At 54.8% G+C, this 24,649-nt stretch overlaps 1 protein-coding gene and 1 long non-coding RNA gene across 7 annotated transcripts; one reads left to right on the plus strand and one right to left on the minus strand.

Moving 5' to 3' along the window:
* The first annotated feature begins 4,576 nt into the window (after positions 1 to 4,576).
* Positions 4,577 to 12,540, plus strand: LOC109269248 (zinc finger and SCAN domain-containing protein 2). Of its 6 annotated transcripts, none has more exons than XR_008420813.1 (3): positions 4,577 to 4,739; positions 7,642 to 8,540; positions 10,212 to 12,540. XR_008420813.1 is itself a non-coding variant. In XM_053898703.1 (2 exons), the coding sequence occupies exon 2, from the start codon at positions 7,670 to 7,672 to the stop codon at positions 8,279 to 8,281; it is 612 nt and encodes a 203-aa protein (XP_053754678.1). In that variant the 5' UTR covers positions 5,648 to 5,950; positions 7,642 to 7,669; the 3' UTR covers positions 8,282 to 8,912. The 6 variants fall into 6 exon arrangements, 1 of the variants encoding a protein (XP_053754678.1); XR_008420811.1 differs by lacking the exon at positions 4,577 to 4,739 and adding an exon at positions 5,140 to 5,351; XR_008420812.1 differs by lacking the exon at positions 4,577 to 4,739 and adding an exon at positions 5,358 to 5,513.
* Positions 12,541 to 14,636: 2,096 nt separating this feature from the next.
* On the minus strand, positions 14,637 to 24,231 carry LOC128775876 (uncharacterized). Its single transcript, XR_008420818.1, has 2 exons — positions 23,738 to 24,231; positions 14,637 to 17,189 (listed from the first exon to the last, which is right to left on the minus strand). It is a non-coding gene; the product is annotated as an uncharacterized LOC128775876 (long non-coding RNA).
* Between the last annotated feature and the right edge of the window lie 418 nt (positions 24,232 to 24,649).

Here is a 24,649-nt window from a genome sequence, read left to right on the forward strand (position 1 = left end):
AAGGACGCTAATCTCGTCAGGAAGACCCCAGTCTCACAACCTCACTGAAACCCAACTGCCCCCCAAAGGACCCGTCTCTGAATGCCATCACCTGGGGGGCGGGTCAGGGCTTCGATATGTGAATTTGGAGGGGGACGCAATTCAGCCAATAGCAGTCAGGGCCCCTCTCCTTGAGGGGTTCATGAACCTTCGTGGAAAATCACTGATACACACGTAGCTCAGAACAATCTGTACGGCCAGCTCTTGAAGAGCAGCCCCCAGCCCCCTTACTAAAGCTTCCTTGTTCATCGTGTCACTTAGCCTCGCTGCGGGTCGGTGACCGTGGCAGGGCAGTGATCCGGGAAAGCGGGATGTTGCAGAGGGACTTGTCCGCCAGGTCGCGTTTCAAGTTACAAACTAAGGGCAGGTGCCAGGCCTCCTGTTAGCCAAGCCCCTTCCACTGTCCCGACCCCAGGCTTCTCCCAGGGTGGCCTGGATCGTCAATTTCCATATTCATCCCCGCTCATTTGGGAAGAATAAAACTAGGCCAGGGAATACTCAGGAAACGTCATGTCATAAAATCAGACAAGGAAGGAGGTCAGGTCTATCCTAGTGGCTTACACTCCCGAATACTCTAGAGCATGCGGAGAGAAAAGAGTTCCACGGGGGAACAGAAAACAACCACCAGCCAGTCAGGATCTTAAAAGACTTCTGTCCACATCCAGGTAAGTGCAGGTCTGCGGCAGGGACCCCGCAGTCAAGCTTCCAATGGGCCAGATGAGCTTGGTGGAGCTGGGGTTTCCGGAAGTGCCCGCATCACCCTCGTGTTAGAAGCAGGCTGGGAGCTAAGAAAAATGACCCCGGAGCTTGGAAAATGGTGGTTCTTTGGCAAGCAACATAAGCTCCCAGTCAGGAGTCAGCCGGCAGGGGGGCAGCTTCCTCAGGAGGGTTTGGCTTCCTGCTGCCCAGCCCCAGGGAGGTGCCCGAGGGAGAATAGGCTGGAAACCCTCTTAGCAGGTGCACCCACAGGGAGGCCGCGGGACCAGTAGGGACTTGGTAGCTCCTGGTGGGTGTGGGGGATGCTTCTGAGACCTTTTCCTTTTATCAAGTCATCTGGCAAAACAAACAAAAAAATGACCTTTTGGCAAGAGGAGGAGTGTTGCGGCTGGAAACAGTGTGTTCTCACATGGCAGTGTTCTTACTGGATCGTGGCAGAGAAGAGAGAGAAACGGATGGTATCCTAGAGCTTGTCTTTTGGGTTCAAAAGAGAGTGGTGTCTCCTAGGTTACTCAGATCTGGAAGGAGGGGTGCGCTATCCGGTAGAACTTCCTGTGATGATGAAAACATGCCATAGCTGTGCTGTCCGATACCCTAGCCACCAGCCACATGTGGCTACTGGCTACTTAAAATGTGGCTTGTGAGGCTGAGAAGCAGAATTTAAAATGTTGTTTTATTTTAATTGATTTAAATGGCCACACGTGGCTATTGGACAGTACAGTTCTAGGAGTAATGCTCCTGCCGAGAAGGGGTAGAAATGTTGTGTCTCTCTCCCTGCCACCGCGTAAATCTAGAAAGAGCTTTCCTTTGTTGTTGGGAATAGTGGACAGAGTCAGAAGAGTTCGGGGGCGGACTTCTGCCTTTCCCACCTATGCTATGGGACCCCGTGCAAATAGCCTGTGGGAGAGCATGTAGTATAGTGCCCGGCCCACAGCAAGCGCTCAATAAATAGCAGCTCCAGTCGTCGCGTTGATGAACTCCATGTGTGGCTACCTGCACAGCATTTGTACAAGTGGACGTTTATTGTGGAAAGAAGAATGGGCTTTTCCCCAGAGCGCCATCCCGTAAGGAGGGAGTCGCCACCTGTGTTAAGTAGGCCAGCTGCAAGTTTAAGGGCTTGGCTGAGTTGATCATAGGTCACATTTTGGGTTTTAGTGTCAAGGAAAGAGAAACTTTGGGTGCAGGTGACACCGCGCACCCACAGCCCCACATCTCCGAACGGGGGTCGGTGGGGTCTCCCAGCCCCCAATGCTGGGGCCGTAGCCTTCCCTGCAACCCCGCCCAAACCGCCCCCCCCCCCCTCCTTACAAGACATCAGCACGCTGGCTAGCTGGGGGGGGGGGGGGGCGGGGTGGCCTCTCTTCTCTCCACGCTCCCAGATGGAGCTTCCAGACCTACATTCATTCATTCAACAGAAATTGACTGAGGAACTATTATATGCTGGGCGCTTGGGATGCAGAGAGGCCAAAAACATGGTCCCCGCCCTTTGAGGCTCACAGCCCGCTGGGAACACAAAGGTGTGCTAAATCCCAACTGGAAGTCAGCACAAGGTGCTTTGGAAGGGGATGTTAGTGACCGCTGTCCAATTCGGGGGAGATGGGAGGAGCTAGTGAGGGGGGAAGTGGTTGCCCAGCTGAGCAGGAAAGCCCTGGGGACCGAGCCCAGAGCAGGAGAGCTGGAGGAAGGCCCCGCGGGTACTGCAGGAGCAAGCGGGGGTGATTGTCCACCTAGTGAGCCCCGGGCGAGTGGGAGGGCCCTGGGCAGGGCTCTGCTCACAGCGGGGGGCCACAAGCCTGCGGTTCTCGGGGACACTTTGGCTGTGAGCAGCCTAGGCTTTTGTTAGGGTCCAGTGTCCGGCTGTCACAAGAGCCTGGTGGAGCCGCGGTGATTGCCGGGCCGGCCACTGGCCCTGCCTGTGTAAAGAGGCATGGCTTCCTCTGCAAAATGTCTGCACATCTCCTTTCTATTGTGTTCGCTGCAGCACATAAGAAGGGTGAGGGAGGGGTGTCTGTTGTGGGGGGGGGGGGGTTGCATGTGTATGAAACCAGAGAAATGGGGTGACTCAGCAGAAATCACACATTGGCAGAGCAGAGAGTGGAGGCCTCCGGGATCCCCTGGCCCTTGGCACTGACAAGGTGGGTGTTAGGTGGCATTGTCTCCCTCCTACGCCCATCCCCCCACCGTGTGCCTTTCCTGTCCTTTCCATTTTGGCACAGCTTACTTAGAAAGTGCTGCTAAAAATATGGGTGACATCCTCAGGTATAGTGTTGTTGCTGCTTTTGAGAAACCTGGTCATTTACCAAGTGTCCCATTTGTCCTGTAGCCTGCAGAAGAGATGAAAGCTGGTTGCTCTGGCAGGTGACAACTTTTGCAAAGGGAGCTGGAGAGCTGGGAGGTGTGGCTGTTCCCCCCCCCCCCCCCCAGCAAAGTGCCAGCCCCTGGGTAGAGCGTGGGTATCAGTTGTCAGTGGTTAAGGGGTCCTTTTGTCAATGCCATGGGCACATCTATCCTGGTGGATTCATTTCTTTTGGCTTCCCAGAATTCCCTCCCTGTTGCTTCTATTTTAAATACCAACGTCCTTGGGACTAACTCATGAAGTCCTGCATACTTCAGTGAGTTGCTACAAAAGCAGCATGGAGAGGGTGGGGTAGGGGTGGGTCCTTGAGAGGCTGAGGATGGCAGGATGGACCTGCTGGGATGCACTCACTGGTCCACGGAGCGGGATGTGAAAGCAGGCAGGCCTGATCTTCAGGTCTGGTGTTGAGAATAAGGGATTGAGTTTATTTCCACCTACCCCCCCCCACCCCCCCAGCCCCGGAATTCTACGATTCCCAGGCTTTGAGGGTGGAGTGGCAGGGGTGACCTCACGGGGCTGGGAGGCCTGTGTCTCCCACAGCCCCTCCTCAGGGATGGCGCCACCCCAGCTGTCACATCCACCATCTGTTGTAAGGAGCTCTGCCCGGGCCCCAGCTGGCAGCAACCGGGGGTTACAGAGAAAAAGGCTACTTGATGTTCCTCTTAGCACTTTTAACTTAAAATCGCTTTCCCTTCCCGCCTCAGTTTCTTGATCTATGAGATGTGAATTCTGAGGCACTTTCTCACTCTGGACAAGATTATTTCCAATCACGATCATCACACCCTGTTTCTGTTTGGGGTTTGGTACCAGGGGGGTGCAGGGGACAGTGAGCTGGGTGGTGGCCCTGTCTTCCCATCTGGGCTCGGTCGCTTAGAGTGTTGGGTCTCCAGGGAAGCTCTCTGTATTTCTATTTTATTTTATTTTCCCATCTATAAAATAGGATAATGATACTTGTGTAACATACACGGCACATGGTTATTGGAAGGCTCCCACGAGATAATAAATGGGAAAAGGCTTTGTAAAAAGAAAAGTAATATATAGGTAAGGGGTATTATTATTGAAGGACAGTTGAAAGCTGGAATTCAGCCCAGGCCTGTCTAAAGGGGTGTGATAGGTGGCTCTTTTATGGGATATCTTTTTTTAAAATTTCTTTTTAATGCTTATTTATTTTTGAAAGAGAGAGAGAGAGAGAGAGAGAGAGAGAGAGAGAGAGAGAGAGAAACAAGCAGGGGAGGAGCAGAGAGAGAGGGAGACACAGAATCTGAAACAGGCTCCAGGCTCTGAGCTGTCAGCACAGAGCCTGATGCAGGGCTCCAACTCAAAAACCGGGAGATCGTGACCTGAGTTGAAGCCGGAGGCTCAACCGACTGAGCCACCCAGGCTCCCCTATCTTTTTTTTTTTTTTTTTTTTAATGTTTATTCATTTTTGAGAGCATGCAAGCAGGGGAGGGGCAGAGAGAGGGGAGCAGAGGAGCCTAGGCGGGGCTCTGCGCCGACAGCAGAGAGCCCAGTGTGGGGCTCTAACTCAGAACCGTGAGAGCATGACCTGAGCTGAAGTCCAGGCCCCTCCGGTATACCTTTTATGGGATATCTTTGGTCAGATCGGAATGAGACCAATCCTGAGGAGGTGGGAACAGTAGGGGTATCACTTCTTCCTTGCTGCCAGCCGTCCTGGTGGCATAAACCGGGCCACAGAGTAGGGGGAGGCTTTCGCAACCCCGTCAGCTGGGGCAGCTCTGATTCCGCCCCTTCGATGGCTGTCTCCCAGACACCCCGCCCAGAGAGGCTGCGCAGCAGGGGCTCCTGCCTTCACCCCCTGTTCTCTCTTGCAAGGAAAGGCTTAAACCGCCAGCGCCCCAGACCCTTCCGGCTTCCTGGGGGCAGATCGTGGGCCCGGCCTGGGTAGCGCTGTTTTAGGATGACGGAGATGGGGATGAGGCTCTTGCTGCTGGACTGGGGCCTCGGGGGGATCCGGCGATGGGAATGGCCGAGGCCGGGGGCGGGGGGGTGCCGGGGAAGTTGGGGTGACCCGCCCGGCGGGGCTTCCGGCTCCCGAAGCGGCTCCCGTCGGCTTCCCTCTCCTGCCCGCGCGGGCGCAGCGCTCGCAGCCCTCCTTTTTCCGCCAGCCAGGTCGTTGGCGAGTTAGACCTCCCAGCCTCACGGGGCTGCTGTGCGGCTGCGGCGACGCTGGCGACTGCGGCGCTGCGGCGGAGACGGAGGGCTCGGGAGGCGGCGCCACGTGAGTCCCGGGCCGCCGGGGCTGGGGCCGCGGCGGGAGATTACCGTATTTATCGAGGCCAGTGCCGGACCCTTGGGGGCGGGTCACTGCGGGCGCGCTACCGTATTTGCCGGGAGCCGCGCAGAGCCTTTCCGGGAGCGGGGAGCGCCGCGACTTAATTGCGTATTTATCCAGGGTCGCGTGGTTCTCCCGGGGGGCGCCGCGGGAGCTGGGAGTGGGGGTGGGTCGCATCCGTGGCCCGAGGAGGCCGGGCCTTGCAGCGACGTGGGGTGGGTTGCGGCAGCAGGGTGGGAGGCCTACGTCTTTTCGTGGGGGCGAGGTTGCGACGCAGAGTTTCCCATATTTCTCCTGGGTCGCTCTGGCCCCGGGAGTCGGCCCGGTTGTGGGTGCGGAGGTCGGGTGGGTGGGGTCAGCTCTTTTGATTAATGCAGCAGTTTGATAAGGAGGGCGGTGCGGGAGGCTGGCCGTCTTTATGGGGGCGAGGGAGAAGGGGCGCGGGAGTCGCTGCGGGAGAGTTACCGTATTTGCGCTGGGCAGCGCAGACTCTAGAGGAGAGAGCCACTGCTGGAGACCGGAGGAGCAGGGGCGCAGCCTGGGCTGTGAGTGCGGGAGGGGATGGAGGAACTTGGGGGAGAAGAGGGGGCCGTGGCTTTCGACCCTCTCCGTAGTGGGGGCCTTGGTCAGAGATACATGCCGGGGAGAGCTAGGAGGCTGTCCAGGGACAAGGCCAGGCTGAGATTGGCCGAGGGGACCGTGATGGTCTGTCTTTGCAAATGTCAGTGCAGCTGGGGGGCTGAGAGCCTCGTGGGTGGGGTCCAATGCAAGTAGTACTGGTCCCCTTCTCCAGGGTGGGTGTGTGTTCCAGCCTGGCCTGAGGGTAGGGGGAGAAAGAAGGGGGATCTCTGAGACCCCACTCTGCAGATAGATCGACTGAGGTTGTAGTGAACAGTGAGATCTGGAAGTGTAGAGAAGGCCTGCATGGAGGTCTAGGTCCCTGACCGGGGTGGAGGACCGCAGGGGAGTGCCGGCTCAGCCTGCTCTGGGGCAGGCCTCAGTGCTCTGCAGGAACAGGAGCCCTAGGCTTTTATTTGGGGGGGAGGGCGTGGGAGGAGTTCTTGCAGACAGGGTTGTACAGGAGCAGTGGCCCTTTGGGTGATCTAGAACTCTGCAGTGGTCAGGATAGTGGTGGTGGTGGTCTTGTACATGCGTGTGTATTTTGAGGGGAGTTTAGCTGGTGAGCAGCTGGCACATTGAGAAGAGCTTTTGACAGTGAGTCAGGAAACTTAGGGCCTAGTCCGAGCTCACCTTGTGCGACCTTGGGCAAGTAAGGTGACCTCACTGTGCCTCCGTTACCCCGTCTATAAAGTAGGGCTCAATAAGCCCTGTTCCTTCCTTGGGGTTGTTGTGAGGACAGTGGGAAACAATTTAAGAGACCACGGTGCTATGGGGAAGAGAATCCTTAGAACCAGCATGAATGGAATGGAGCTGAACTTGGGGGTGTTTGCTGAGCCTCGGGGTCAGGCTTCCGTGTCTTGGGGATGCCAAGAGGAATCAAGCTGAGACCAGCACCGCCCCCCCCCCCCGCCCCCCAGGGAAGGTCACCCTCCCTTTCAGTGATTTGCAAACCTTTTGCAGGCATGCCACATTTTGATAAACAAAGAGCTGCTGCCTTTAATGTTTAATTGAGATTACTTTCAAGTGTACAGGGTTTTTGTTTTGTTTCTTCTTTTACGCTTTTAAAAAATATCTGTGAACCACCGGTGACCCCATCCCTCCCTCCAGATTGGGGATGCACCTACCTATCCCCTCCCTCCTTGAGATGCTGGTTGGAGAGATAAGACATATACAGGTGCTAAGTTGTAAGACTAGAAGCCCCTGGATATCACCCGTTGGCATTTATTCAGTACTTTGTGTGGCAGGTTGGGTGCTTGCTGTTGGGGATAAAAGAAGGAGGCGGCTCTGTCCTTAAGGCATCACAGGGCCAGGGCTTTGTGATGACTGAGGGTCATAAGGTTGGGCCGTAGGGCTCAGGAGGGGCTGGAGGGGTCAGGGAAAGGTTCTAGCAGAAGGTGAACTTGAGAAAGGCCTTAAGGAGGGGCAGGGTGTGATTAAAGGGTAGAGGAGAAAGAAGGGCTTGCCAGCAGGGGAACGCTGGCTTGAACAAGACTGTAGAGGGGTGGATGCTGAAGTTGTGGGAAGCCAGTTCAAGGTCCAGTGTCCCTGAGGTTGGGGGCCGCTGATCCTTGGATCCCCCCACCCCTGACTCCTCTCTCTGCTTCTGCTTCCCCAGGGACTGGTGACTGCAGCTGGAAGTGCCCATGACAGAGCTGGCGTCCTCGGGGGGCGGGTCCCCTGCGGGGGACGGGGAGGAGGGTCTGGGGGACGAGAGAGGCCTGGTCATCCACCACCCCGCGGAGGAGCAGCCTCACCGCTGCCCACTGTGCGGCCAGACCTTCTCGCAGCAGCCCAGCCTGGTGCGCCACCAGAAGGCACACGCTGGGGTGGGCCGTGCGGCCGCCTTCGTGTGCCCCGAGTGCGGCAAGGCCTTCAGCGTCAAGCACAACCTGGAGGTGCACCAGCGCACGCACACCGGCGAGCGGCCCTTCCCCTGCCCGGAGTGTGGCCGCTGCTTCAGCCTCAAGCAGAACCTGCTCACGCACCAGCGCATCCACAGCGGCGAGAAGCCGCACCAGTGCGCGCAGTGCGGCCGCTGCTTCCGCGAGCCGCGCTTCCTGCTCAACCACCAGCGCACCCACGCGCGCATGCCCGCACCGCACCCACGCCGCCCCGGCGTGTTCGGGGAGCGGCGGCCCTACTTCTGTGCCCGCTGCGGCAAGAGCTTCGCGCGCGAGGGCTCGCTCAAGACCCACCAGCGCAGCCACGGCCACGGGCCCGAGGGCCAGGCGGCCCATTTAGGCCGCGTGCTATGATGCGCGCCAGGCCTGCCGCCGCCGGTTTCCTGCCCCAGAGCCGCATCCGTGACTCCAGGAGATGGCGCTGGGCTGCGGCCCCCGTCCTGGATTTGATCCTGAGAGACGGGGAGGGCTGGCTTGGGGTCTTGAAGGAGTGGGCCGCTGCCCCGCTTGGGCCGCCTCTTTCCGAGTCTTCTCCACCCTACGGCTGGTCGTCCACAGCTGCTTTGGGCCCCTGCATTGGTTTTCCTCCTCTGGCTCACCCGGCCTAGAGTAGGTGAGACCTAAGGTTTGGCCCGATCCCCTTTCAGGCCTGGGCAGGGGTTGGGGGCAGGGGCGGGCAGGGAAGGTGGGGTGAACTGGGCTCTGGGTGTATGACAAGCTTCTTACTAGATCTTCTTTCCCAGAATGTCAGAGTTGAAAGTCACCTGGAGAGGGCCGCTCTCCACAGTCCCCAGACCCACCCACCCCCTACCCCCTCCACACCCAAGGTCTCCTGACTCCAACACTTACTATCTGGTGTACTTGAGAAATCATTGCACTTTATGACTCAGTTTGTTCATCTGTTTAAGTTGTGTTTAAGAGGGACTTCTCCCTGGGATATTGTGAGGATTGTAGTCAATATTACTAGATAAAAGAGGGTGACAGCGCTGGTCTGGAAACATTTATTGAGCACCCCAGTGTGCCACGCACAGTGCTGTGCTCTTGGGAGGAGGCACTGACACAAAGCCTTGTCATCTGAGGGGTGACACTTGGTACACACACAGGTGATGCAGGCTATCCTAGTGGACAAACTATAACGTAGTCTGGGAGGTGGGGGAGGTGATTGGTGTCACCCAAAGCGTTTGATGGCTTGAACTGGGTCCGGGGGATGAATAGAGGTTCTCTAGGGAGAGCAAGGGTGTGTGGGGTTTCTGAGGTGGGGATCAGATAGAGGAAGCCCATATGTGCCCTATAAAGGACTTTGTGGCCATAAAGAGAGGACACCAAGATGTTTAATGAGAAGAGCGTGGTGATCTCAGACATACGGTTCAAGGGGTAATGCAAGCACTGTGAGGACAGGTCAAAGTGGGGTGAGCAGGAGCCTCCAGCATTATGGGGTCATCTGGGCAAGAGAAAATGAGGCCCTAGCTAAGAGGCTTGACCAAGGGGGAGAGCCAGGACTGTCTCCCAGGCTCCTGATTCCAAGTTGGTGCTCTGAAGCACAGGCTTCTTCAGCCATTTGGCAGGTGAAGAAACAGGCTCACCCAAGCTTGCCCCAAATCTCACTTAGTACTCACTTAGTACTTAGTACTGTGGTGTCACAGTGCAAGCCTGGCCCCCAAGACCCTTCATCTCTATTTCACTGCCCACAAGAGAAGCTCTTACTGGCGGGAAAATGGAGTGTGGAGGTCGTGGGGATGTGACAAGATCCCACGTGGTAGGATCCTGGGCAGGGGCGCCCCTGGGTGCCCGAGGGGGTCTTGGCGTCCACAGTAGCAGGTTGGGAGGAAGGGAGCTGGGGGTGTCAGAGGAGACCTGCACTCACAGAGCCCTTGCTCTGTGCCCAGCCTGTGCCACCACCTTGCTAGGTGCTGGAGACCTGTCCCTGCCCTCTGCCCTTCCTTAGAGTTTGTGGCTCCTTGGGCATCAGTGGCCCTCGGCCTGCCACCAGGTGGCTGCTGCAGTGTGGACTAGTATTTAGTGGCAGAGATGAAGAGATTAATCTGGGACCTGGGACATCTGGAGCTCACATGCCCCAGCCCCAAGTTGTCTCAGGGGTTCATGGGATTGATAATCCTGGAGTGCTCCGTAGGGGGCTAAACAGACTGGCTGAAAGCCTTGGACAAGTGCAGGGTGGCCCCACGGACTCTTCCCGCCTAGCCCCAGAGAGGTGACTGAGGGATGGCTGGGCAGGACCGTGTCAGAGCCCCAGACCTGACCCTCGTCTCTTTGTCTCCATGAACAGATGTGGAGTGGGCAGGACCTCTGGGCAGTGTGTGAGGCACATCTGGGCACAGAGTCTAGGAATGGGGCCCTCTGGAGCCCTGCCCACCGGCATGAGGACATATCCCCTAAGAAGACCTACCTCCGGAGGTGCCCTGCAGAGGGGACTGATGCAGCCTGGAATTGGAGGCCGGTTCTGTGCCCCGGTGGAAAAACTCCCCGAACCAGTTGGGAGTCATGGCCAGAGAAGAGCTCGTCCTGGCTGCCTGGCCACAGACTTCCACTCTCATGTGGCAGCAGGGACAGTGCCTGTGTGGAGAGCCAGCTTCTCTGCGCCTGCCTGGCCCATCAGAGACAGCAAGTAACTGGCCCAAGAGAACACAGCAAAGTCAGCAGGAGGCCTGGCTCTAGAGGCAAAGCCTTTCCCCCAGGTGTGAACCATACTTTCAAGGCTCCACTTTCCTTTCAGAGCAATGGTTCTTAAGACTTTGGGGGTGTGAAACCCTTGGGAAATCTAGCAAAGGATATGAACCTTCTCCCCAGGAAAACGCGCATACTCACGTAGACACGAGAATCTACAAATGATTCTAGAGCTCCTGGACTCCTGGCTGAGAATCTCAGCCCCAGGACAGAACCTGCCACTCTTTCCTTACCTACGATAGATCCCTGGGTCAGGGCCACCCCACAAGTAGCATTTCTCCCTCCCCCTGCTGAACTTCCTTCCCTCACTCAGGAATAAAGAATTCTGAGGAGGGGATCCTTTTAGTCGCTCTCTTCTCCCAGGCCTCACAGGGCCTCAGGCTTCTGGAACCTCTCTTCCCTTCCACAGACGTTGCTGGAGGCTCTCTGGGCTGGGTTTGCTCTTCTCTGGTTTGGGGTTGCTTGCTCTGGCTGCTGGGTTTCACCATGCCTAGGATCCCTGGCCCGGGCTCTGATCTCACTGTGAAAGCAGCGGGGAAAGCAGGGAGTTCCATGGTGTAGGGTGTGCATGACCTTGGGTCCACCCGGGGGGAGGGATCCTGCTTCCCAGCAGCCAAGCCTCTACCACACCAGGTGTTTAGCCAGGCCTGATGTGGGGAAGGCTGAGGGGGCAGACGGAGCTTGGCTCCTGGTGCCCGCCAGCTCTGGGGCCGAGGAGCTTTCCCGAGGTCGGCGCATGGATGTGGAGGGGCAGAGGCTGGACCACCAGCAGGGAGAGGACTTCTGTTTCCACCCTGAGTGGGTTGGCCTGGAGCTCACTGGCCTCCCCAGAAGGAGCCACTCATCTGAAGAGGTGTGGCCGATTAGGGCTGGGCTGGGGTTTCGATGACCTCCAGATGCAGGTTCTACTTAGTGAAACCCTTGGGGGTGGGGAGAGGCCTGGAGCCATGGATTTAGATCAAATCCCAGCAATGGGAGTTGTGGGGGGCGCCATGGAGCATTCTGGTGGGAGGTCCTAGGGCCCAGCTGGGCTTTGGTCAGGGTTGTCTGGAGGCCCCTCTCCCCAGCTCCTGCCCTGGGATCTTGCCTGTCCCGTCTCCCTTGCAGCCTGCTGCAAATCTGCCGCACGCCTCATCCTGGAATAACAAACCGTGCTGGGGGAGATCAGAGAAACAGGAGGCGTTCTGCACTCCAGAAGCTTCCATTTGCTCTGATCCTTGGCCTGCCTGGAGGGAGCCTCACAGATGGACCCCTTCCCTGCCGATCGTCAGCTCACCTCCCTCCAGTCTAACCACGCAGCCCTCATGCGCTGTTGCGGCCTCTGCCTTCCCTGGTATTGCTGTGAAATGCGCCCCTCCCCCGTCCTCCCCAAACCCACTTCTCCACCAGGACCTCCATCGTGTTTCTCTGAACGGTCCCCGTGTTAACACCGTCTCACTCTCGGGGGCACATGCCGCCTTGCACTCTGGCTTTCCGTGCGTGCGCGTGTGCGTACGTGTGTGTGTGTGTGTGTGTGTGTGTTGAGTCTTCAGCTAGACTGTGTGCTCCCTGAGGGCAAGGGATGTGCCATTTCCTCTTGAACCCCAACAGGGTCCAGCACAGGGCTGGGCTCATAACACTCAGGAAATACTTGTCTACTGGCTGATGGGTCAAGTGCTGGAGGCTGGAGGGTGGCTGGTGGTGGGAGGAGGTGGCGGGTGAGTTCACACGTGGGTTGTGGGTTCGTTTCACTGGGCTGTGAGCTGGCTCCCCTGGGGCACTAATGACTGTAGGAGACCTCAGGTCCTCCCCTACTTGGGCCAGTGGGACAGGAGGGACGCCCCCATGGCTACGCGGGAGTGCGTGTCAATCGTCGTCCAGCCTGGATATTTCCCTCGGTCACCGATACCTGCCAGAGCTGACCAAGTGGAATAAATGTTCTCTCGACATCAGCTGGCGTGAGCAGTGGTCATTTGGGGCTCCGCCGGGAGCAGGGAGAAGGGCTCTATCTCTGTGTCCATCGTGTCTCGAGGAGCCGTGTGCTATGGTTTGTCAAAGGCTATAGCAAGCAGAGCTCAAAACCACAGCAGTGAATAGTTTAGCTCCCCCCTCCCCTGCAATCTGGATGATGACTGCTATTTGGATTTGGGTAACGGATATTGGGGCCCCTTCAAGCAGCCTCGACTGTTTGCTCAGCCGAGACTGAGTCCAGACCTGCTGAGAGCCTGCGCGGTGATCCCCATCACCTGGGGGCCTTGGCCAGCCGCGTGTCTTTCCTGAGCTTAGTCTGCTTAGCTGTGACAGTCCTGTTGTTGCCAAGGCGCCGGCCCTGATCACAGCCCAGGCTCTCCCCAGCACCTTCTTTCTGTGTCCTCCTCTTCGTGACAGATTTGGGGCTGCATCGATGGCGTCTATCAGCCAAGGGAGGTCCTGAGTGCCAGTAACTCAAGGACAGGACCCGTGGAACCTGGGTTTGTTGGGGGTGGATCCGGCAGGACTCCTGTTGGACTCAAATTGACTAATGCCTACATGGGGAACTGCGGACTCAGGGGACAGAAATGCAGTGACTTGAGGGTGATAGTCGGGACCCAGCCTGTCCTGGGCTCTGCCCTCCCTCCTGGGGGCTGCCTCCCCAGCTCGCACCCAGGCCGGGAAGAAGCCCTCCGTCGGCTGAGGCCAGGTTTCTCCCCCAAAGGTCCGAACCAGTTGCAGGGCTGATGGGGCGGCGGAGGGCAGCGATCTGAATGGCCAGGCCCCGGGGCACACAGTGCCGCGGAGGGGTCAGCCCCCCTGGAGCCCGGGTCTGTGGGCAGGTGACGGAGTGGTTGGTTCACCAGGGGACAACCGGAGGGAGAGGCGGTGAGTGGGTTCCAGGTGGGCAGACCGACACCCTGTTACTGACCGGTGACATCGAGTCACCTGGGGGCTTGTTATGAATGCAAAATCGCAGCCCCGCTCCAGAATCTGAGTCAGAAACTGCATTTCAGCAGGATCCCCAGGCAGTTGCGTGTGTAGACACAGGTGCTCTGCACTGTCACTTGCCCGCCTCTCTGAGGTGGGCCTCTGACTCAGACATGCCATCAACCCTCTGTCAAAAGGAGGAGACTGAGGGGCGCCTGGGAGGCTTAGTCGGTTAAGTGTCCGACTCTTGGTTTCGGCTCAGGTCGTGATCTCACGGTTTGTGAGTTCGAGCCCTGTGTGGGGCTCTGTGCTGACAGCTGCAAAGCCTGCTTGGGATTTTCGCTCTCCCTCTCTCTCTGCCCCTCACCCACTTGCTCTCTATCTCTCTCTCAAAATAAATAAACTTTTTTTTTTTTTTAAGAGGAGATTGAGACGTGGCATACCTCTGAGGCAGGCTTGTGGGTGTGGAGGCAAGATGCTGTCTCCACCAGGGTCCAGGGCCCCTGCCTGGCCGCCCCCACCACGTGTGGGGCCTGGCGTGCACACCAGCAGCAAGCACCTATGCTGACCTGGCCTGCCCAGCCTGGCTTTATGCGAATGTTTTGGCAGGAGAGAAAGGCGCAGAAAGTGGCCAGTCCTGGGTGAGGAAGCAGGTGGTTCACCCAGAGCGATTCCTCTACCCGGTCTGTATACCGCCCCCCATCTTCTCCCTCCCTCCATACGAGCCCCTTCCAAATGTGGCAAGGCCTCAATTTCCTTTTTGTAATGATGCCCAAGTGAGAGGGCGTCTGCCCCGGGTGCGGCTGGTGCCATTTCAGATCCCCTTTCCAAGCTCTTATGAGTGTGGGCGGCTAGTGGTTCATAGCTGGGTCGCCTGTGGGGCTGCCCCTCGCCAACCCCCACAGGGGGGCCAACTCTGAAGTGTAGTCCTGAGGGATCCGATGATGCTAGTTTCCAGCTGAGACCACATCACTGGCTCTTCTCCCCACCCAATCCTGCTTCCCACTCCCCTTTCTTCAGAGAGCACTTCTCAATAACACCTGTTCCCCTTGGATGGAATCCTTGCCTCAGGCTCTGCTTCTAGGGACCCGAGCCTAAGGAAATGTCTCTGGGGAATACAGGCTCAAAGCACCTTGCACACGCAAGAGACCACGACCAGTATCTTTATTCACTTCTGGGCGGTGCTGGTTACCTGTAGGTTTCCAGCAAAGAATTGTCAGTAGATTAACAGATTGGGGTGGCCATCTCCTTTGTGAGGGGCCAGGCCCGAGCCTTAAGCGCTGGTGTAACATCTCCTCACCAGCTGCTCTGAGGCCCCTCCCAACTGGAGACAAGGCAGAAGAATCTAGATCAAGGGTCAAGGGTTGGGGTCTAGGATAGCCCCATGGCTTTGGCCAGGATCCTTACCATTTTGAACCGCAGTTTTCTGATCCACGAAAAGAGGAGTGAGGAGTAGCCACCCCCTGATGTTTCTTTTAGGGGTGAGATTCTATAGTTGGTTCCTGACTGCTCGTGTGGGCTCTATTGGGTTGCAAGGGGCAGAGACACTCTGTGTGGCAAGGCCTCATGAGATGCAAGGGGGCCCATGCACCGCCGTGCCCCCCCCAGGAGGGCATTCCTCTCCTTGGTCCCCACACTGTTCCTGGGACTCAGCCCTGCTCCTTCCTGTGGCTGCTCTCACCCTTTACCCTCTAGCAGATGCTTGTGGAACGAGATACTAATTTTGTTTTGTCTTTAGGCGACACCACTTGCTACAGTTTCTAGCAGCAGAGACAGAAAGACACCTTGGAGCAGACCTTTGTTTCTGGAAGGCCATCGGTTAAGCTCATGTCAAACAATTTCCCACTGCTAGTCTCAAACTAGCCTTGGACTTGGGCACAGACGCTTCAGGACAGCATGTTAGCTGCTGTGTTTAACAGTAATCATCTTAATGGTTTTTTTTTTTTAATTTATTTTGAGAGAGAAGGAAAGAGAGAGAGAGAAAGGGGACACGGGTGGGGAGGGGCAGAGAGAGAGAGGGAGAGAGAGAATCCCAAGCAGGCTCCACGCTGTCAGCACAGAGCCTGATATAGGGCTCGAACTCACGAACTGTGAGATCATGACCTGAGCTGAAATCTAGAGTCAGAGTCTTAACCAACGGAGCCACCCAGGTGCCCCGATAGTAATCATTTAAAAAAATCTGCTGCTGGGGCGCCCAGGGGGCTCCATTGGTTAAGAATCCACTTCGGCTTAGGTCATGATCTAACGGTTTGTGAGTTCAAGCCCCGCGTCGGGCTCTGTGCTGACAGCTCAGAGCCTGGAGCCCGCTTCGGATTCTGTGTCTCCCTCCCTCTCTGCCCCTCCCCTGCTCACACTCTGTCTCTCAAAAATGAATAAACGTTAAAAAAAATTAAAAAGGCTGTTGTTAGGCAGAGCCCCTGGGGATAGGCGCCTTTCAAGTGTGGAAAGGACCCGAAATTCTTTCATTCGGGAGGGGCTGAGCTGGTCCCCCTTCCGGGATGTGGAAACCTGCTAGGGACAAGCAGTTGTCCCCAGACATTAGGTTTAAAGAGCGTGGATCTAAGAGAGACTTTGTTTGTGGGAGCAGCGTGCCCTGTGTCCAGGTGTGGGGCCAGAGGGGCTCTGGAGAAGGGTGGCACAGGGGGGTGCACTGCGGGGGTGCTGAGAGGTGACAGGAACACTGGCGGAGGGCGGGGCAGGCAGGCGCCTCCACGTGTGAACACTCCCAGAAAATTACCGGGTGTATGTGTGGCGTGGGGTTCCTGGGGGAAGAACGGATCGTCCGGAGTTCTGGGGATCGGGGAGGGCTCAGTCTCGACTCGAACATACGAAGCGTATGGCGGGCTGGTGAAGGGGGACACACTGGCCATCTTTGCCACCTCCTGTCCTGTGTTCGCTGTGGCGCCTGTGATCTTGTCGCTAATGCCGCTTTCTGCCACTGCCCTCGGCTTCCTCACCACCACCACTCTGTCTTTCTTTGTCTCACATGCAGAGTCCTCAGGGTGGATTTTGGTGTGATTGGTCACCATCCCTTTAGGGAGGCCCTGGGACACAGTCTATTCTTCCAGCATTGATGTTGCCAGTGAACCTTGGTACAGGTGCACGCTGGGTCTAATAGCTACCGCCAAGGTGTAGGTCCTGGGGGCTTCTGAGGGAATGCCCGAACTCGTGTCCCCAGATGGGGGTGAAGTGACAGGCAATAGGGCTGTCTCTCTGGTCCGGCCAGTACTCTGCTTCCCTCCCCACCCCGTAACTTTTACTGGGCAAATCCCTCACCTGGCAGATTGATCCAAATGCCTCGTGTCCTTTTTTATACCATTTTCTTAAGATTTAACGTCTCATGCCTCTGGCTGATCTCCAACGACAGGTAGCATTTGTACACCGTCTGGTAGTCCACTTTCTTGTGTGTAAAGCCCTCAAGGACTCGGGGGAAACTTTGCAGGTCTGGGACCCTGGTGTCCAACACTGGGAGCCCAGGGAACAGGTCTGTGGCCTGGACGCGCGGATGTTGGCTTCGACTGGATTCATGCTCTGCGTGTCGTGTTGGAGCTGGAACAAAAATGTCACTCGGGGAGTTTCTCTCAGTTCCTATTGCCTCTCCCTGGTTGGCAAGGATTGATGGTCACTTCTCTCTACTGCCTGGAGATGATTAGAAAGTGGGACTGTTTTCTTGGCCATCGTTGGAGCGGATTCACGAAATCTTACGAGAAAATTGAGAAACAGGCCCATAAATACAACAGTCCCATTTATTAGGCAACTCACAAAAAAGCCCCAAATAGCACTGAAAGATCATATCATGCGACCACAATATAATAACATTAGAAATAACTGGGGGGTTTCTGGGTGGCTCAGTGGGTTAAGCGTCCAACTCTGGCTCAGGTCATGATCTCTCGGTTCATGAATTCCAGCCCTGCGTTGGGCTCTGTGCTGACAGCCTGGAGCCTGGAGCCCGCTTCGGATTCTGTGTCTCCCTCTCTCTGCCCCTCCCCGCTCACACTCTGTCTCTCTCTCAAAAATAAACATTAAAAAAAAAAAAGAAATAATTGGGGCACCTGAGTGGCTCCATCGGTTGATATGTTGCTGGTTATAGACATTTCGTTGAAGATTTATTGATTTTGATTTTGCAGATTTGGGGGGTATTTTTTAAAATGTTTATTCATTTATTTTTGAGAGAGAGATGGAAACCAAGCAGGGGAGGGGCGGAGAGGGAGGGAGTCAGAGAATCCGAAACAGGCTCTGTGCTGTCAGCTTAGAGCCCTATGCGGGGCTGGATCCCCAAACCGTGAGATCTTGACCTGAGCTGAAACCAAGAGTTGGACGCTTAACCAAATGAGCCACCCATACAGGTGCCCCGAGGTTGTTTTTGGTATTTTGAAATAAAAATAGCCTCAGGGGCACCTGGGGGGCTCAGTCGGTTAAGCGTCCGACTTCGGCTCAGGTCATGATCTCGCGGTCCGTGAGTTCAAGCCCCGCGTCGGGCTCTGTGCTGACAGCTTGGAGCCTGGAGCCTGTTTCAGATTCTGTGTCTCCCTCTCTCTGACTCTCCCCCATTCATGCTCTGTCTCTCTCTGTGTCTCAAGAATAAATAAACGTTAAAAATTTTTTTTAAAAATAGTCTCAAGGTCCTCATAATTTTACAAAATCTGTAAGCCCTAAGCATAAGGCATTGTGCTTATGAGTTAATGGTTAAATGGACCTGTTTGGGGAATTATATACTTTCTATCTTTCCCTCTTTGTTTATGCATCTAATAAAATGGAGTTTATTTCGTTATTAAGGAGCAAAATGTGTGAGAGTCTTCATTTGGGTTGACTACGTGGTTCGGTGTCCAGAATCCAAATAAGATAAAGGGGACAGGATTCATGTTGCTTAAGGGTACAAACTTGCATGTAGTAGAAAATCAGCCACAGAGATGTAACACACAGTACACTGAGTATAGAAAATATTGTACTATAGTCGCTTAGAGCGATAGACATCCGAACAGCCGTCATATTAAAATACAGAAATATATCAAAGCAACACATTGAACATCTTAAACTTCCACATGTTATGTGTAAAAAGTATTCAAGTGAAAAAACAAACAAACCCTAACTAGGCTGCCTGAGCGCCAGACTTTTGTAGCAGAGGCCAATGGGAGAGTGGTGCCCTCTAGTGCACGTTTGGAGAACTGACGTTGAGTGCCTGAGACTTTGCAACCAGGCCTGTTTCTCTGATGCCCTAAAGGCATCCCCGCCTGCGAGTCAGGGAGCATGGAGGCTGTCAATAAATATTTCCTGAGTGAATAAATATAACCGTGAGGCTTTTTGGAGGGCTCCGTGGAAGAGAGTCAAAAAAAGCCGACTTGTTAAAGCCAAGTTGTCAAAGTAAATTGTCCCCTTAGAGATGAGATGAAGGTTGGCGGCTGATGGAACAAAGGAAAATTGGAGGCATAGAAGAAACTTGTGTGTTTCTTAACTGGGTTTCAAGAGGAAATAAGAAGGAAACATAGAGTAACTTTCCAAAGAGAATTAGCCAAAAGAGCCTGCAATCGGGGCGCCTGGTCATGATCTCGAGGTTTGTGAGTTTGAGCCCCGCGTCGGGCTCTGTGCGGACGGCTCAGAGCCTGGAACCTGCTTTGGATTCTGTGTCTCCCTCTCTCTCTCTCTCTCTCTCTGCCCCTCCTCCGGTCACACTCTCTCTCTCGAAAAATAAATCAACATTAAAAACATTTCAAAAAAGCCAGCACTCAACGTTTGCTCCATTTAGCCTAATGCATCCTAAAAGGGAATAGTTGTGAAATCGGGAGGGGCACTGAGTCCCTGGATGCGCGGCCGGGGACCAGAGGGAGGGAAGCTTGAAAGAAGAGTGTGGAAAGCAGTGACAGGCTGGAGAGCCGTGGGCTGTTTTCATCTGTAAATAAATCTTCAAAATGTAGATGCTCTGGGGGGAGTTTGAGACTTACGTGTATTCGATGATACCGTTTATTAGCTGCTTCTTGGTAATAATTAGGTTATTGTGCTTATGCCAATGAAGATCTTTAATTTCAGAGATACATAGGGAATGAAATGCTGGGATTGGCTTCCACCCAGGCTGGGGGATGGGTGTGAGGGTGGGAACAGGAATGGGCCACAGGGAGCACATGTCGACAGCCTGAAGGACAACAGGTGCCTGGGGCTCATCTCATTCTACCATTGCCGTGTGTTTGAAAATTTTCCTAAGGACAGCTTAAAGTGTGCTTCTACTCAATCCTTTTATCCTTTTGAAATTTCCCACCTCAATGCTGCTAGAGGAGCCAGTGTTGGTGGGGGAGAGGACATGCTTGAGTTCCGCCCCTGCCCACCTGTCGGAAGGAAGGCTCAAGGCCATCCTTAGAGCAACTGTAAACCGGCACTCACAGCGCACAGTCTGTTTAAAATGGTAATTTCCTGGTGAAGGTCCAAGTGGTGCCCATTCCAGCACTACGCCTTTACCAGGCTCTGCCGAGCCACCCCTAAAGGCTGGCGGGTGTGGGCGGAGGGTCCGATTCCCCGATCCTGTGCCCAGCTCCGGCGTGGAGGGTGTCCCGTGGCGATCTGGGTGCCCCGCCCCCTGGGGCCTGGAGCCGCTGTTCCACTGCCGGGAGGCGCTGAGCCATCTCCAGACAAACGAGAGAAATGCTCAGAGCGACAGATGATGCGAGGGCTGTTCCCGTCCTCTGCTGCTCCCTTTGCCTTCGTTTGCTTTTGCAGGGCACCAGGGACCCGCTCCTAAAATGCAGTGTTCACATACTTCACCGGCCCCTCGGTGCCTGCTGGGCCCTCCCAGGGCTTGGGGGTTACGCTGTGAGCTACCACCCGCTAAGAATCCCCCCGGGATGGGCACTTCCTCATTTACCAGCCTGGTCTCCCTCAGTCCCCCAGTCTGCGAGTCTCTGAAGCGTGTTCCACTTTCCCCGTTTTGTGTAAGAGAACAAAGTGTGGCGAGTGCAAGCAGTCAGCTCGGGGATGTGCCGTTCAAAAGTAGCAAAGATGGGGCCCCTGGGTGGCTCAGTTGGTTTGGCTCCAACTTTGGCTCAGGTCATGATGTCACAACTCACGAGTTTGAGCCCCGCATCGGGCTCTTTGCTGTCAGCACAGAGCCCACTTCAGGTCCTCTGTCTCCATCTCTCTCTGCCCCTCCTCTGCTCATGTTCTCTCTCTCTCAAAAATAAATAAACATTAAAAAAAAATAGCAAAGGCAGGACTCAAACCCGGCCTGACTGACTCACCCAGCAAGCCGTCACCACGTACATCAGGGAACACAGAAGCAGGTCTTGCCTTTTTATTTTTATTTATTTATTCTAATTTTTACATTTATTTTTTGAATGTTTTTATTTATTTCTGAGACAGAGAGACAGAGCATGAGCAGGGGAGGGTCAGAGGGAGGGAGACACAGAATCTGAAGCAGGCTCCAGGCTCTGAGCTGTCAGCACAGAGCCCGACGCGGGGTTCGAACTCAGACTGTGAGATCATGACCTGAGCTGAAGTTGGAGGCTCAACCGACTGAGCCACCCAGGCACCCCTATTTATTCTAATTTTTAAATGTTTATTTATTTTTTGAATGAAAGAGAGAGAGAGACAGACAGAGCACGAGCAGGGGAGGGACAGAGAGAGACGGAGACACAGAATCCGAAGCAGGCTCCAGAATCCGAGCAGTCAGCTCATGGCCCGATGCGGGGCTCGAACTCACAGACCGTGAGATCATGACCTGAGCCAAAGTCGGATGCTCAACCGACTGAGCCACCCAGGCACCCCTGTTTATTTTTTTTTTTCTAAAGAAAGGAGACTTTTTAAAATTTTAAATGTTTTCGAGCTTTATTGAGATGTTATTGATGTACAACATCCGTAAATGTAAGGTGTACAATGTGATGATTTGACACCCGTGTGTCTTTTTTTAAATAAAAAAATTGTTTTTCATTTCTTAATATAATTTTTTAATATAATTTATTGTCAAGTTAGCTAACACACAGTGTATACTGTTCTTGGTTTCGGGGGTAGGTTCCCCCCGAAAACAACACCCAGTGCTCATCCCAAAAAGTGCCTTCATCAATGGCCATCCCCCATTTTCCCCTCCCCCTGCCCCCCATCAACCTTCAGTTTGTTCTCTGGATTTAAGAGTCTCTTACGGATACCCGTATGTATTGCAAAACCTATTGCAAAAACCACACTAAGGTTGATTAACCCCTCCATCTTTGTGTGTGTGTGTGTGTGTGTGTGTGTGTGTGTGTGTGGTGAAAACATTTATGATCTAGGCTTGGGGAGGGGGGTGGGGGGTGGGCAGTGTCCCAAGGCCACTATCTGCAAACCGGGCTTTTGGGGAAGTTTTTGTTTAGCTCAGAAGTTCTCCTGAGTGCTGAACGATTCTTCACTGTCTAGCCATATCTGGTCCTTAGCCCTTAGCCCACGGAGCAGGGGCACCCAAGACTGAAAGCAAGAGGCAAGCGACTCTAAGTTTCTTCCTGGCTTGTGACTGGTCTGTTGCTCACTTTTGTTTTAGCCCCACTTATTGTTCCTGGTTTGCCATGTTGCTTTTGTTGGCTCGGCTGTACAGTAAATGCCGACCCCTGACTGCCTGCCGCTCATGTCTGATGTCACGTTAGCCGTGCTGAAGGTCTTGACACTGTGCGGTATGTCTCTGGGAGAGGGGGCTCAGGGCGAGATCCCCGCTGATGTGCCCCGCCCTGATTATTCCCTGGGACGGCGGGAGAAGTACCTTTCCTTCAAGCAACGCCTAGTTGGGGCAGGAGGTGGTTGTGAAGAAAAAATCGCTCGGTTCTTAAAATGCTCATGCTCATTTGGGTCCCCCAAGCCCAGCGTAGTACCGTGTGGCCAGATGAGTGGGATTCTACCATCTGCCACGATACTGGGAATACCAGGAAGATGCTATGTAAGGGTTGATATCACAAAATACTATTCTGGCCACATATAACATTTCAAACTATGGGTGTAAAATCATCAAATTATGATGAACCCAGGCAAGAAAGGATGAGAGTGACCATGAGTATTGACTGACTTCCTTCCTTGATTTTTTCTAGCATTTTCCGGCTTCTTGTCTGTAGGTCCTGAAGAGCCACAGACAGAAGCGATTTTGATGAACAGGCCACATCTTCACAATTGGCAACGTGAGAAGGGAAAGACCTATTGGTCAAAAGTGGAAGGAAGAAGGCAGACAGGGGTTAGGAAGCAGGAAGGGGAGCATGTCCTTGGGGAAGGAAAGCAGTTGGCACTTGGGGGGCTGTGAGTTGAGCGGTCCCTCGGTCTTTCTGCTCCTCTGCCTTGGTTTGGAGTATGAGGTCATGGACAGCCTGAGGACCACGTGAGAAGGTCTGGGTTGAAATACGAGTCATAGCTGAGGGGTGGGAGGCGTCAGTTTCTAACATGGCGCATGCTGGCGCTTGACATCACAAGGCTTGGTTTGGGGACCTGCTGTGTTCATGTTCTGAGTCTCTTGGCTTTCTGGCCTTTTCTGGTTCCTCTAGAAATAGAGAATACCAGGACGGTCCACAGTTAAAGCAACAATACTGAAATCACCCATCTACACCCCCCAAATTGGCATGAGGGCTGCGATGGAGAGCACAGCTCCTGACAAATCACGGCAGGGACAAAAATTTCCTGTCTGGGCTTGGCAAATGAGTATGGGGTTTATGGTCAGACAGGATCTGTTTCCTGGGTGCCGGGGCCAGGGGCCCGACACTGGAAGTGACCTCGGTTAGGTTCTCAGAGAAGATGTGTGGCCTCGGAGTCTCCAGACTGAGGCCCAGGGCTCTGCTCTGAGGCCCAGGGTTCTCCAGCAGAGTGTTGGGCCGGAGGGAGGGAGGCCCCTGTGTGCCACAGTCTCGGGTTAAAGGCAGACTCTCCCCGCTTAGCCGAGTTCCTCCATCTGCTCATTTCCTGCCCCACGGGGCTCAGCCCTGAGATGACGTCTGACCCACCTCTACCGTTCCCCTCTCCAGAAATCTTCGTTTTTAACAGGTGAAACAATCTGGAGAATTTGGAGAAACTTCACATTGTCACATTGTCTCCCCTGACAGGCAGCTCGAGAGGTTAAGCTGCTGCAGAATTTCACAAGAATGACCTTTCCCTTTATGCTAACATGTTCCTTCCTTTTTTGGGTGGTATTCCTCACGTCAAAATCTGGCCCCTTGCTAGCTTTTAACTGCCCTTGACCTTCCAAAACTCTGATAGAAAAACACTTTTAAGCTCCACAAAGCTGTTTTGCTGCCAGTATCAGTCACTTAGGGTTTAAGAACTTACTTTTTTCGCTGCCGATTCAGGTCTCGAGGCCTCTTGTGCGTGGCCTGTGTCTCTCTAGAATCTTCCAGAAGCAGTTCAACTCTTTAATCCCTTAGCTGCCAGCTGAGGCGGCGAGAGAATGGCCATCGCCAGAACAACAGGGAGCATGACGTCTTGCTTGCAAGGAGCACAGCAAGTCACAGCCAGTGTTCAGGACAGCTCCTCCTGGCCCTTCACTGCAGGGGACCACCCGCCCCCCTCCAAGTCTGCCCCCGGCGCCCTGGGCACGGTATGGCTTTCTCCCTCCTGGCTGCTCTGGAATGTGACTGGAGAGGCCATCGTGGGCCTTATGGAGTAGGAGTGTGGTGTGGGGGGTGGGGGGTTCTCACAGCAGCAGAGGCCAGAAACGAGTTTCTCGTGACTGTTTTCTCTTGGGAAGTAGAGAAGAAGGAACAAATCACATCTGCCCCTGGGTTTGTGTTTTTAGTAGCAGCCCACTGGGTTTCTGGTGGGGATTCTCCTCACAGGCCCGCCCGGGCCCCTCTCCACTGCTCAGCACCTGCAGGCAGCACGGGTGGCTTCCTGCTTGTCTGGGTGAGAGCGAGGTTGGCCTGGTCCTGCCGAGAGGCCAAGCCAGCCTGGGGCTCACCCGCTGTGCTGAGTCTCCTTTGGAGAAGAGGGGACAGAAAAACAAAAATCTCAGGAACCAAAACCGAAAGTAGCAGCAGCATTGGGTGGGTGGGGGGACAAAAACCACTTAGGAAACCCCCAAACCAAAAATGAGCAGGAAAGAAAAAAAAATTGAGAATGCCCTGCGGAAACTGAGGGTTGTCTTGAATTGGTAAATGCAGAGCAGGGTTGCTGGCTTCCGCCCAGAGGCTCTAAGGAGACAGTGAGTTGGAAGAAAGCTCATTGCAAATCCTGTTTTGCTTC

Source organism: Panthera pardus, unplaced genomic scaffold (genome assembly GCF_024362965.1).
Source record: "Panthera pardus isolate Hobbes unplaced genomic scaffold, ASM2436296v1 HiC_scaffold_9, whole genome shotgun sequence".
NCBI classification, from domain to species: Eukaryota; Metazoa; Chordata; class Mammalia; order Carnivora; family Felidae; genus Panthera; species Panthera pardus.